Genomic DNA, 12,098 nt, shown 5'->3' on the forward strand with positions numbered 1-12,098 from the left:
AATTCAATCTCATTTATTTTTTATTTTTTTCGTATACTGTTATCTGATTCTGACACGAAAAAAAAGAAATTTTTTTTTAAAATTGTACTGGGTGCCGGCCATTGACAAGCCAGCACCCAAAATTTTTTTTATTTTTTTCGTATACTGATATCTGATTCTGACAAGAAAAAAAAGAATTTTTTTTTTAAATTGTACTGGGTGCCGGCCATTGACAGGCCAGCACTAAAAAATTTTTTTAAATTTTTTTCGTATATTGATATCTGATTCTAACACGAAAAAAAATTTTAAATTGTACTGGGTGCCGACCATTGACAGGCCAAGACCCAAAATTTTTTTTTATTTTTTTTGTATACTGATATCTGACTTTGACACAAATTTTTTTTTTGTATACTGATATCTGATTCTAACACGAAAAAAAAATTTAAATTGTACTGGGAGCCGGCCATTGACAGGCCAAGACCCAAAATTTTTTTTATTTTTTTTGTATACTGATATCTGACTCTGACACAAAAAAGAATTTTTTTTAAAATTGTACTGGGTGCCGGCCATTGACAGGCCAGCACCCAAATTTTTTTTTTCGTTTTTCTTTTTTTCCCTTTTTCGTATATCAGTATTATACAATTTTTTTTAAAAATACATGGGTTTCGGCCATTGACAGGCCAAAACCCAAAAAATTAATTTTTTTAAGTCTGACACAATTATTAGGCAATCATGGGTGCAAAATACGAGTGGGTTCCAGCCATTGACAGGCCACAACTCAATTTTACTGTTCCTTTTAGGTTATTTTGGTGATTGTTTTTAAACCTAGGTTATTTTTATAAATATAATATTTTTTTGGACTAGTTTAGTAAAATAGCCTTCTTATTTGACTATTCGTAACGATATTCATTAATTCAAATTAGTATTTAAAAGATTTATTTATTCATTAATTGGGAGGGATTGTTAAAGGTTTATACCCTTTTCTATCTTCTTATACTATTAATATTTTAACGATCCAACTGTTATATTTTACTTTTTATTCATAAAGATCATATAGTCAAATTTGATATAAATTAAAATTTTATAACTATTTGTTCTATATAAAAAACTTTCTACTATTCAATAAATATATATAGTATTCTAGATTGGTATGATAGATCTATCAGATTAGTTTGAAATTTTACATGCATGATAAATACAATTATATCATAAATTCACCAGTTAAATCATTAAAATATTAATCATTTGCACTAATATAAATGGATCCCTCTCATTCATTAATTTACACCGATATAACTCTGAATTCGAATATTAATATTTAAATTATTCAAATTTCAAAATAATTAGAAACAAAACAAGTAAATTATAATATAGAAAGACCCCATTTCACATCTCATACAAATTACTCATACAAGCTAACAACATTACACATAATGTGCCTCCTCTCCGTAGAATATATCAGTAAGCACAGTCTTCGACAGCAACAATGCCTTCAACAATTTCACAGCCTGACAGAGAACCAAAACAAGATTTCAATATTCAATTAACTCATAACATTTTCGATTTAAAAAAAAATTAACAAAAGAAAGCACTTAATTACCTCATCCATGCCGATTTTGATAGTTTTCTCTTGGAGTGCCTCAATATCTTTGACATTAAAACTATTAAGCAAAGCTAAACTAGAAATAGTTGACATTGGCTTCTCCATAAGATCATCTATAACCATATATGTAACCACCCCTTTCACATACCCTCGCTCACCTTCTTCATTTGATGAACTTGATGATGAGGACAAGGAATTAGAATATGTTTTCTGCTTTGACTTAACAAGTTTTGCCTGGTGAATCATCTTAGAACGACAGTTAGGACAAACAGCCTCAGGATCCTCTGCAATGTAAGAGGGACAGGGAGAAGGGCCAAAGCCAGGTCTAATATCATTGACACCTGTAAAAGCCTTTGTCTATTGAATTATTTGACGACTCAATATCAGGTAATAACCGAGGCAAGTTGGCTACACCAGAGTGGGCTAAAACTTCGGGGTTCAACAATGCTTCCTTGGTTTGAAATGGCTGTTGCATATACACATGGCTTAACTCTTCAATGCTTTTATAAAGCTTACTAAGTGAACCCACAATGCCTTCTTTGTTAAGAAGCCTTACGAAAATGCCAATAGGCAATGCCATTATGTTGAAAAGGAAATCAATGAAGTCTTTGTTTGCTTCGGCAAATAAACCCTTTGGCATTTCACGTTAACTAGGAGCTTTAAATTGACTTTGCCTTCGGTTGTGGCCGCCATGATAGAGAATCAACCTTTGAACTTAGTTCAATAGCGGGAATGCCGATTGTGTCAAACACCGAGCTTTTGTTGACCCTTCTTGCTTTGTATAATCTGTTGGGTGTATTCATTAATGCATTTTCATGTGGAATATGGAGAAGAATATGTAAGTTTAAAGAGATAAATGGTTGCTTCGTGTTGAAGTAGCTTAGAGAGAAAGGTTTTAAGTGAAAAAGTGTAACACACACACACACAAAAATGTAAATGGTCTCTTTGGGTTGGAGTTAAGTAATGTGTTGATGAAGAAAAAGATATTAAATGAAATAACTTTTGGGTAGGAGAAAGATACTTAAATGAAAACAATGGCCCCATGCCTCTAACAAAGCTTGGAAAAAGGAATTGTTACCTAACAGTAAGGTTTTTAAATTGGATAGGTGGTAGAACCTTAAACCCAAAATCTATTACACAGTCTCTTTTCAATTTAATTGGTCTTATCGATTTAATCAAGTCTAATTTTAATTAAAAATTAAAAAAATTGATTCAACAATTGACTCAACTAACTTTTAATCTCATTTAAGTAACTGATTGTTTGCTCAAAAATCGTTCAAAAATAGTTTAACTCTTTGTTAGGATTGATATACCAACCAATTTCTAATTCGACTAATCAATCTAGTCCGATTCCATCAACCATGCTTAAAAATTTGATTGATGTAAGAACCCAAGGAAGGAAAAGTTTAAAAGATTTAAAATTGACTTAATAGTAACTTTAACCTTCAAAATTTATAAATTAGGTCAATCCTATTCAACAACCTTATTTTAGTTGTGTATGATTTTGGTTGTTCTATTTTTTTTTTTCATTTTTTATGTCCATTTAATGGTTTATGTTCGACGTTCATCACTATTCTATCAACTACATCGTATTCGAAGTGATTTTTCTTAAAGCTTTTGTACCATTGACTTGAATGCAAATTTCAAAACAATAAGCAAAAAAAAGGTTACCACATGCAATGGCAAAGGGGCAAACATCAACAACATCATGTTCATTGATAACAGAGAATATAAAGGATTAGCATTCAATAATTTAAAACCAGCTAAAGTTCTCAGCAAATGAAGCAAGGTTTGTTAAAACAACATAATGGAGCAGGGTACCACCACCTTCTTATTCTATGCCACACGAGAGATACTTTGAAACGGAGACGAGCCACTTTAGACATTTGGAGGTGGCCAAATCTTGTCGAGCAATTCCTCAACTCGCTTTGCTTGATTAACGTATCCATCCAGTCCTGCAGCCAGAAGCTCCACCGATGCAGGTCCCATGGCTGATGCAAGGCTTAGTTGATCCCACTTTGTGAGCTGCATCATAGAGAAAAAGATCAGTCAACAAACAATTCATGGCTTTTTATAACACAAGAATGGCCTTGTTATGCATGCTTGCGTTAGTTATTTGAGCACGGAAAGATGAAGATAAACAATATTCTTTATAAAAGCTAGCTGTTCATAACCACAATAGCCGCAAATATGGTGACGAAATCATGAATCAACAGGGTACTACAATTACCAAGTATAACCGAATATGAAAAGAAACGAGAAATATACTTTCTCGGTATGGAGTTAATCCTAAACATGCCTAAACCGTAATTAAAGTAGCAGATCAAAGTCCTAATTCCAAAGCCATTACCATATCTATATACAGGCTATTTACACATAGCTATAGTGTTAGAACCTATGCAAGGAGTGATTAATATCATACTGTAAGATAAATCTTTTTCATTATTTACTACGATATCGGTATCCAAGAATTGAGATAAGGACAGAAAGCAGACCTCTTCGGCGGTGAAATCATATCTGGCAGCAGACTGTGGGGACAACCTCCTATCGTAAGAATACTTCTCGTCAGGAGAAGTAATTGATTCTTTGAGTGACTGCAATACCTTCAATGGTGCAATGATATAGTCAACCCTGACAGAAAGAAACCATAAACACGGGTTTAAGAAGAAATCGAAATGTAATTCTTATTCTGTAACGATTTTAAATTAAATTGATAAGAGTTGAGTCATGTGAAACCCCAGCAAACTAAATATATCCCGCTTGTTCCGAACAGCTGCAGCCATAAGCTTTGATTTATGTCCATATTTATGAATGTAGTTATAAGCTTTTGTCACCTACAGTTACAAATTATTAGAACCAATATGGCTACTTGCGGTAATAAATTCTTAAAAGTGAAAATACGCGGACAAAAGCCTATTCCCTAAGTATAAATATAACAGTTTAACTAACCAGAGCCAATCCAGGGTCCTCTCCTCTTTGAATAGCAGCTTCGATCTCAGGGTCACCGGAATGACTGCGTGCCCAGTCCTGAATACAGAAATGTGTTTTAAGGACAATAAAGATGTTTTTATAAGAACGTCAACAAAATGGGGTTTTTCAGGGGAAAAAAATTTACCCTAACACGGCCGACAAAAATCTGAATAACAGAAGCACCAGCTTGGGCTGCAGCTGCAGCTTGAGCAAAGCTGAAGCAACACACCAGATCAAACAATGGTTAGAGGATGAATAGAGTCTGTTATATTATAACATTCAAGCAAACATCACTGTCCGTGTAATCATGTACCTATAAACAAAAGTCAAATGTGTTTGTATACCCTCAGATTCGAGCAGTCTCGAGGCTTCTATTCCCTGTATATCCAACAAGCATTAACGAGAATCGGTACCAGTTATGTTCCAAGACTATATTAAGACTTAATAGCTTTATAAGTGAGTACACTGATATTGAATTGAGGTACTTACTTGCCAAGTTGAAGGAATTTTAAACAACAAGCGTTCTGGAGGAACGGCAATCTCATCATACAGCCTCAGCAAGTCATGCACCTGCAAATTTCGATAAGCTTTTAGCATCGGGCGGCATATCCGGAAAGAGAATAAGGAAACAAGATAAGCCAGTAAAACACATAAAAGGAAGTAAGAAATACAAATGGACACGTGGGAATAGACGATACCCTCCTAATAATTCCATGTGTATCGTAAGCCAAGCGTGCATCCACTTCAGTTGAAACTCGACCAGGAACTAGCTTTGCCAAGTCACCACCAACATTTACTAAAGCCTACACTCGATGAACATTCGAATGTCAAAACAAACTAATGATCCAATTCGTTTTTTAGTATAAAGAAAGCCACACAAACTAGGAATAAATAAAGATAAAGCCACACAAACTAGGAATAAATAAAGATATAACAGACATTGATTTAAAACCGAAATTCACCGCATGCCTACTCTTAAATGTTGCTGCATTACCAATTAAACAAAGCTTACAGTTTATTAACTATCCAATTCGAATTCCATCCGAGAATGCGAATACGAACCTTGTTAACAAAACAAGACAACCTCAGTTCAGGATTGTCCAGCGGAGAACATGTCGAATCCGCCAAAGCCATATCCACGGCATTCTAAACCAAAATACCAAACAACTTCACTCAAATATATACACATATGAATAAAAGATATATGTATATATATATATCAATTTATATGAAAATGCTCACTCTAAAAATAGTATCTGGAAGGCTCAAAATGCCCAACAACAATGAAGAGCTAACAGTTGCAGCAGTTGGTGGAAACCTATAAAATAATTCAATTAATTAGCGTAAAAAAGCTCAACCTATTCATTAAAACATCCATTAAAAAAACCCCGAAGGAGAAAAAAGCTAGATATTTTTACTTTTCAAAATCATCAAAGATCACAGTATCAGGAACTATCTCACTGAAAGTAGACACAGCATCCAATTCAGTACTCAAACCTGAACATTCCCACAAATTAAAAACAACCCATCACTTAAAACCCAATGAAACAACTAATTTAACTAAAAGATCTAAACAGAACAAGTACCAGTGTCAACAGAAGAAGAGGAACCAGAAGAGGCACGAAGAACTGGAAAAGATCTGTTGAATTTGAAGAGTAGAGTTGAAGAAGATGACCCATTTGCAAATCCCAATCTTGATTTAGGTAAAGAAGATGAAAGAAATGAAGAAGGCGGAGATTTCAAGGTGACTGACATTTTTTTTTCGTTATTTTTGGAAGTTAAAAGCTTGAACCTTTAACTAATGTATATACGAGTTTATAATGGTGTGTGTTGCTTTTCTCTGTAGTTTAACTGAAATTTAATAGAATTCTATAGATAAATGAAATTCCAATATTGAATTTTGAAGAAATAAGCTTTGAATTTTTTAAATCTGATCCATCTACATAAAATATAATAGGTTAAATTTAGCTATTACTCCCTATACTTTACAAAAGTTATAGATTTAGTCCCTATAATTTGATCAATTTTAACCCTCTACTTTTTAATTGGTCAATTTTAGTTGTTATACTTTTTTTAATTAGGTGAGGATTGGAATTATAAATTTTAAAAAGTATAAAGACTAAAAATGACCAAATTAAGATCAAAGTACAAGGTCAAGTAGCAAAATTTAACCAATATAATGTTGTTTAACTAAATATGTATGTAATAATTTTTTTTATTACATTTGGTACTTATTTGATATAAAAAAAAGTTGGTAAATTTTAAAGAAATACATTTTTTTAATGACCTGTTACTTTCTTGATGATAAAATCAATGCAAAAAAATATCATCTTGGGTCCTCCGCCATTAACTAGAAAATTCAGCGCTTACTTTCATAAGATTGTGATGAACATAATCCAGTGAAAAAATGCTTGATATGAATAATTTTATATAAAAAAAATTGTTATAAATTAACAATTGCAAATTCCCGACAAAGAAATAACAATGACCAATGTAATAAAAATGACTGGTTTCATTGGGGGATAATCGTTGATAAAAATTGAAATGGAAAAAATTACATTATTTGCAAAATATAAAAATAAAAACTAAATTATCCTCTTCAATGAAAATTTTATTCTGCCTTTTTTTTGCTCCCAAAGCCTTGCTTTTCCTTCAAGCTTCTTCAAGCCTCTTCCATCTCACCAGTGCCTTCAGAAATTTCTTCACCTGCATTCATAGTTTTCATATTTGTAAATATGAATCATTGTCTATACTAAAAATCAGATTGCATTTTGCCCTCTCTATTCAAAATGAGCAAAGTAATCCCTGTAAGGTTAAAAATCAGTGTGGCCAACAAAAAAATCAGACGGCAATACATGACGTGCCATATGTACATCATGCTAATGTGCATGGACCAATTTTTAATAATAAAATTGAATAAATTTTTTAACATTAGGACGAATTTGCTCTTTGATTAAAGATACAAGGACTGATTTGCCTAATTTTTTTAGTAGAGGGGGCAACATACAATCAAACTCTTAGTACCGGACCTCCATGATAATTTTAAATATTGATATCCTTTAATTCTAACCCAAACTCAAAACTTAAACCTAAAATGATCTAAAACCCGAAATAACCTACCAAATAAAACCTGAAAAACCGAATATACAATTCTTGATAAGGATTTTGTACCTCTGATGGGTCCCTGACAGAGAAAATTGCATTGCTTTCTTTAGGCACTGAAGATACCAAGATTCCATAACCCATATTTCCTTCCTTTAAGACCTGGATTTAGATATTTTTTAATATTAGAATCTAAATGGCAATGGCAATGGCAATGGCAACACACAATAAAACAGCTCTGCAATACTTACCTTAAACGCATCCTCATCAGTTTTGTCATCTCCAATATAGATTGGGAGCACATCATCTCTATCACTTAGCCCTGCATTTCATTTTTTTACATACATATATCATTCATTACACTGATAACTCAAAAGCTTTGAAAGTTCATCATGTTAACCAAGAACATACCAAGAGATTCAAGCAGAAATTCAACCGCCTTCCCTTTATTCCAGTCAATCACAGGACGGACCTCTAAAACCTTCCGTCCATGCGTTAATCGCAAACGAGGATAGTCTTTCAGAATATCATGAACGCATTGCGCAATAATAGGCCAGTTCTGAAAAAGGAAACAAATATTCACTTCAATGAGCAACATGCTGAGTAATTATGGAGCTTCTTTTAAGTTCTTACCTTTTCTTCTACGTTACGGTAATGTACTGAGGTGCAAAACTTGTGATTCTCAACCTTTGCACCCTTAATATCTTTAGTGTTCTCGACAAGGGTTCTAAAAACCTGCAAGACGTATGAACAATGTTTGTTTTATATGTTAACTAAAACATGTTCCAGAAAAACAATGAACAAACGACGCACCTCGTCAATCATAGGTATGAATTCTCTAGCAGGCTGGAAAAGGTTTACCTCCTTGCCCTGTCATATAGATAGTTATGCTTTCAATATATATAACCCGGTTTAATGAGTTCTTACGAAATATTACGGGTACATACCTCTTGGTCAATTGATCTAACACGGTTTGGATGGCCATCATCAGACTCTGTATGTTTCACAGGGCCCATAATGTCCATCCCATGACTACCAGCATAAAAAAGTTCAGTTAGTCCTACCAATTCATAAACCTGAAATTAAAAAAAAATGCACTAAATCAGATCCTATTGATGCAAAGATGGTAACTACATCAAAGTTCCAGAATGTTCTACCATCTACCTTATCACGACTTCTGCCACTAATAATAGCTGTCGGAAAATACTTCGCGACGTTTCTCACAGCAGAACGCATCTAAAAAGGAAGATACAAGTTTTAATCAAAGGCAAATGAAGACAACATGCAAGCATTGAAATAGACTGTCATACTTACAGCATCAGACATAAAAGCTCGATCTGGATCATCTACGATAGGAGAAAGAGTACCATCATAATCTAGGAAAACAGCTATCTTCTTGTTCTTGGCATGTCTCGAGATTTCCTCAAAAGATTTAAGTGCAGATGGATATTTAATCTATGCATATAAACAGAAGAGCATAAGTAAGCACAAGCAACCTTATATACATATGGAAATATATATATATGTCATCAAATGTTAAATTACCATCCAGGAATGATAAGCAATATCGATATCATCAGCGGGAACCTCAATATTGAACCCCTTGATCAACTTCTTACAAGGGGGAGACGAAGATTTCATAGCATCCAACCAACCATTAGACCGAACATCATCGAGTTTTGCAGGTTTCTTCCTAGGAGTCATCTTATACTTACCAGGGGACAAAGATCCACCAGATTGTGGATATGAAAGCAGATTTGAATGAATGCCTAACCTTGACTTGTTTATCGGAATCGGATCGGTAAGAACAGGAGATGAATGATTAGACTTAGAATCCATTAGCTTCAAATCACCTTTTTTTTCGAAGTACACTTATTTAGCCAACCCTTTTATCTATGAAAAACCACCTCTTCAATGTCTTCTTATCACTGCTTCTCGGCGATAAACAGTCCATCAATCGCAGCTTACCTGAAAACTAATGATCACAAGACCAAAACATACATAAATACGAATGATCATAAGACCAAAACATATGTAAATACGTAAATACTTTAAAATTTAAAGATTTTTCTCTTGTAATACATTTGATACATATATATATACCTTCTCATCTCCAAAGCTACACCGAATTTATGACAAAAATTGAACTTTTCTCGATATCGATAACAGCAGGGATTCGAAACAAGATCAAAATGTGCTTAAATCTGCATGTATTAGAGTAAAAACAAGCATTAAAATGTGTATAAGTAGTGATCCAATGAAATGAAATCACATGAAGAACATTGCTTTAATTTCTGCACAAACAAAACAAATATACCAAAAAATCACCAATATATGAAGATAATATATATATATGTAAATAAAAATCCTTGATAACATACAAAATATCAATGAAAAACCATAGCCATACATTGCAAATTATAAAAAAATTGATAAAACATATAACTACTGTTAAATTATATAAGACAACCTAATCTATGGTCTCCACTCATTGTCATTTCTTTGTCTAGATTCATATAAAAAAAGAACTAAATGAAATGACAAGTATATATAACTACAATACACGTACTGCATACGTATAAAAGAAGAAACTTATATATAAATACACGTATATTGTATGTAAGGTGGGCCATTAAAGTGATGAAATTGCAGATTTTAAATCTATTCATCAACATTATAGTTTAATAAACAGAAAAAGAAAAAAAAGTATTAAATCATAAAAAGAAAAAGAAATAATAACTATTAAGTTATTAACTCCCTTGCATTGACAAGACACTGCAACTACCAAAACGACCATTTACTTTGAACCCCCACCATAAAAATTATATTTTTAAATTAAATTAAAATTAAAATAAGAGGTAAAACACATGAACGCCTTTCATTAAACATGGAAAAGAAAAAGTCAAATATTAACGAAGATTCTGTGCATAATATCAAGTTTTTTTAAAGGATTTATATTTATACACCATTTAAACAATAAAACCGAATCTGGGTTTTCACATATGTATTGTTTTGTTCCGTTTTCATATGCATGGACGTTGAAAAAGGGATCTTAATCATTAAGGAATCAAAAGAAAAAGAACATAACAATGGTAAAAAAGGGTTTTTGAAGAAAAACCCCATTCTTTAACGTAAATGATTAACGAACCTGATTGATGAGGTGAAACCCGGAAAAGATCTGATCTTTAAAAAATGCAGTTGTAAAGAGAAAAGGGAAAAAACAACGAAAAGGGGAAGCACGGAGATATTTGTGGAAATGCAACAGAGAAACGAAAGAGAATAAGAGATTAAAAACGAAGCCCAAAGATTGTATAAAATCAAAGAGAGTTTTTGAAGGAAAACTAAAACGGTGAAATATATAAACGAAAGAGATGGAATGGAAATAAAATTCCTTTTAAAACGTGTTTATCAAGGTAACCTAAAGGTAAAAAAAAAAAGATTGATTTTACGATTTTATCCTTCTTATAATAAATATATTATTTATAATTTTAAATTATTAATATCCTTCTTATATATATATATATATATGATAATTAAAATATATCTGAAAAACTTAATACATAATTTGTTATCTGAGTTTAACACTTTCTCTCATGTGGTATCTGGGTTTGACAAAAGTTATATATTTTAGTACTTGAAGCTAACCGTGTTAGCTTTTTTAATGTTTAATTCGGGGTTTAAAGTTAATTTAATGAAATTTCATAATTCATTAACATATCAATAATTAGTTTTCATCAAATCTACCCTAAAACCTGAATTAAATCACATCCATCAATCTGTAATTGACAAATTAAATACAAAATTAAACAGATTTATAATCAGCACTAAATTTATTTTATTTAAGAAATAATGAAAAATTCGAACCTAATAATATTAACAACTATATTTCATCAATCAATCCTAAAACTCTAATTAAATACTAAAAAAATTAATATTATTACCTTTGGTATCAAAATATATAATTTTTGTCTAATACAAATACCATATTGGACCAAAAATTATACTTCAGCACGCTCAAATTCACATATTCCTACATTGACAATAATAATAATCTCAACCAAGCTAAGAGTCCATTAGCAATTAATTTTAAAATTTTAAAATATTAAGAAATGATTTCTAAATTTAATGAATTAATATTATTATAAAATTAATTTTAGAAAAAAAATGTTGTTAATAATAATATTATAATTAGTCTAAAAGAAATGTGGAGGGTTGCTATTAACTTGTAAGTGAACCGGAAAATGACGTGTAGTTGAAAAATGAGGGGAGTTATGTTAATGCCACATGTAAGAGTATCAAGCTGACGAGGCGACGTGTCAGATTGGACCCACGACAATCGCTTTCTTGCTTAGCTGGCAGTCGTAATTGTTTTTCTTTTAAATGATATAATAATAAAAAAGGGAAATGAAATAAATTGTTTTTTTTTTTTGGTAAAACTGTGGTT

The 12,098-nt window shown here is 32.0% G+C and overlaps 3 protein-coding genes across 4 annotated transcripts; all 3 read right to left on the reverse strand.

The window, feature by feature from the left end:
- Window positions 1-1,272: 1,272 nt before the first annotated feature.
- LOC107920504 (uncharacterized) lies at window positions 1,273-3,020 on the reverse strand. The gene is made up of 2 exons (XM_016850246.2): window positions 1,580-3,020; window positions 1,273-1,487 (listed from the first exon to the last, which is right to left on the reverse strand). Exons 1-2 carry the CDS (start codon window positions 1,826-1,828, stop codon window positions 1,404-1,406), a joined length of 333 nt encoding a protein of 110 aa, XP_016705735.1. The 5' UTR covers window positions 1,829-3,020; the 3' UTR covers window positions 1,273-1,403.
- A 254-nt stretch (window positions 3,021-3,274) lies between these two features.
- LOC107920503 (transaldolase-like) lies at window positions 3,275-6,366 on the reverse strand. The gene is given in 12 exon segments (NM_001327176.1): window positions 3,275-3,607; window positions 4,078-4,213; window positions 4,319-4,416; window positions 4,532-4,609; window positions 4,698-4,767; window positions 4,866-4,930; window positions 5,042-5,122; window positions 5,251-5,355; window positions 5,615-5,698; window positions 5,795-5,870; window positions 5,971-6,049; window positions 6,139-6,366. Coding segments are annotated over 12 exon segments (1,188 nt in total). The 5' UTR covers window positions 6,308-6,366; the 3' UTR covers window positions 3,275-3,460.
- Window positions 6,367-7,046: 680 nt separating this feature from the next.
- Window positions 7,047-11,033, reverse strand: LOC107918432 (probable trehalose-phosphate phosphatase F). Of its 2 annotated transcripts, none has more exons than XM_041090528.1 (12): window positions 10,803-11,033; window positions 9,758-9,858; window positions 9,200-9,629; window positions 8,969-9,109; window positions 8,819-8,890; window positions 8,602-8,730; window positions 8,468-8,524; window positions 8,288-8,389; window positions 8,066-8,213; window positions 7,906-7,976; window positions 7,724-7,816; window positions 7,047-7,258 (listed from the first exon to the last, which is right to left on the reverse strand). In XM_041090528.1, exons 3-12 carry the CDS (start codon window positions 9,491-9,493, stop codon window positions 7,205-7,207), a joined length of 1,161 nt encoding a protein of 386 aa, XP_040946462.1. In that variant the 5' UTR covers window positions 9,494-9,629; window positions 9,758-9,858; window positions 10,803-11,033; the 3' UTR covers window positions 7,047-7,204. The 2 variants fall into 2 exon arrangements, with proteins under 2 accessions (XP_040946462.1, XP_040946461.1); XM_041090527.1 differs by lacking the exon at window positions 10,803-11,033 and adding an exon at window positions 10,125-10,167.
- Between the last annotated feature and the right edge of the window lie 1,065 nt (window positions 11,034-12,098).

The sequence above is a fragment of the Gossypium hirsutum genome, chromosome D03, assembly GCF_007990345.1.
Source record: "Gossypium hirsutum isolate 1008001.06 chromosome D03, Gossypium_hirsutum_v2.1, whole genome shotgun sequence".
Lineage (NCBI taxonomy): Eukaryota > Viridiplantae > Streptophyta > Magnoliopsida > Malvales > Malvaceae > Gossypium > Gossypium hirsutum.

Coding starts and splice junctions, on each gene's coding strand:
- LOC107918432 (XM_041090528.1), bottom strand. CDS start 9,493: ATGGATTCTAAGTCTAATCATTCATCTCCTGTTCTTACCGATCCGATT. Junction 8,731..8,818: donor GTGGCAGAAGTCGTGATAAG/GTAGATGGTAGA, acceptor TTTTAATTTCAG/GTTTATGAATTGGTAGGACT. Junction 7,259..7,723: donor CTGTCAGGGACCCATCAGAG/GTACAAAATCCT, acceptor CTATGAATGCAG/GTGAAGAAATTTCTGAAGGC.
- LOC107920504 (XM_016850246.2), bottom strand. CDS start 1,828: ATGATTCACCAGGCAAAACTTGTTAAGTCAAAGCAGAAAACATATTCT. Junction 1,488..1,579: donor TCAAAATCGGCATGGATGAG/GTAATTAAGTGC, acceptor GTTCTCTGTCAG/GCTGTGAAATTGTTGAAGGC.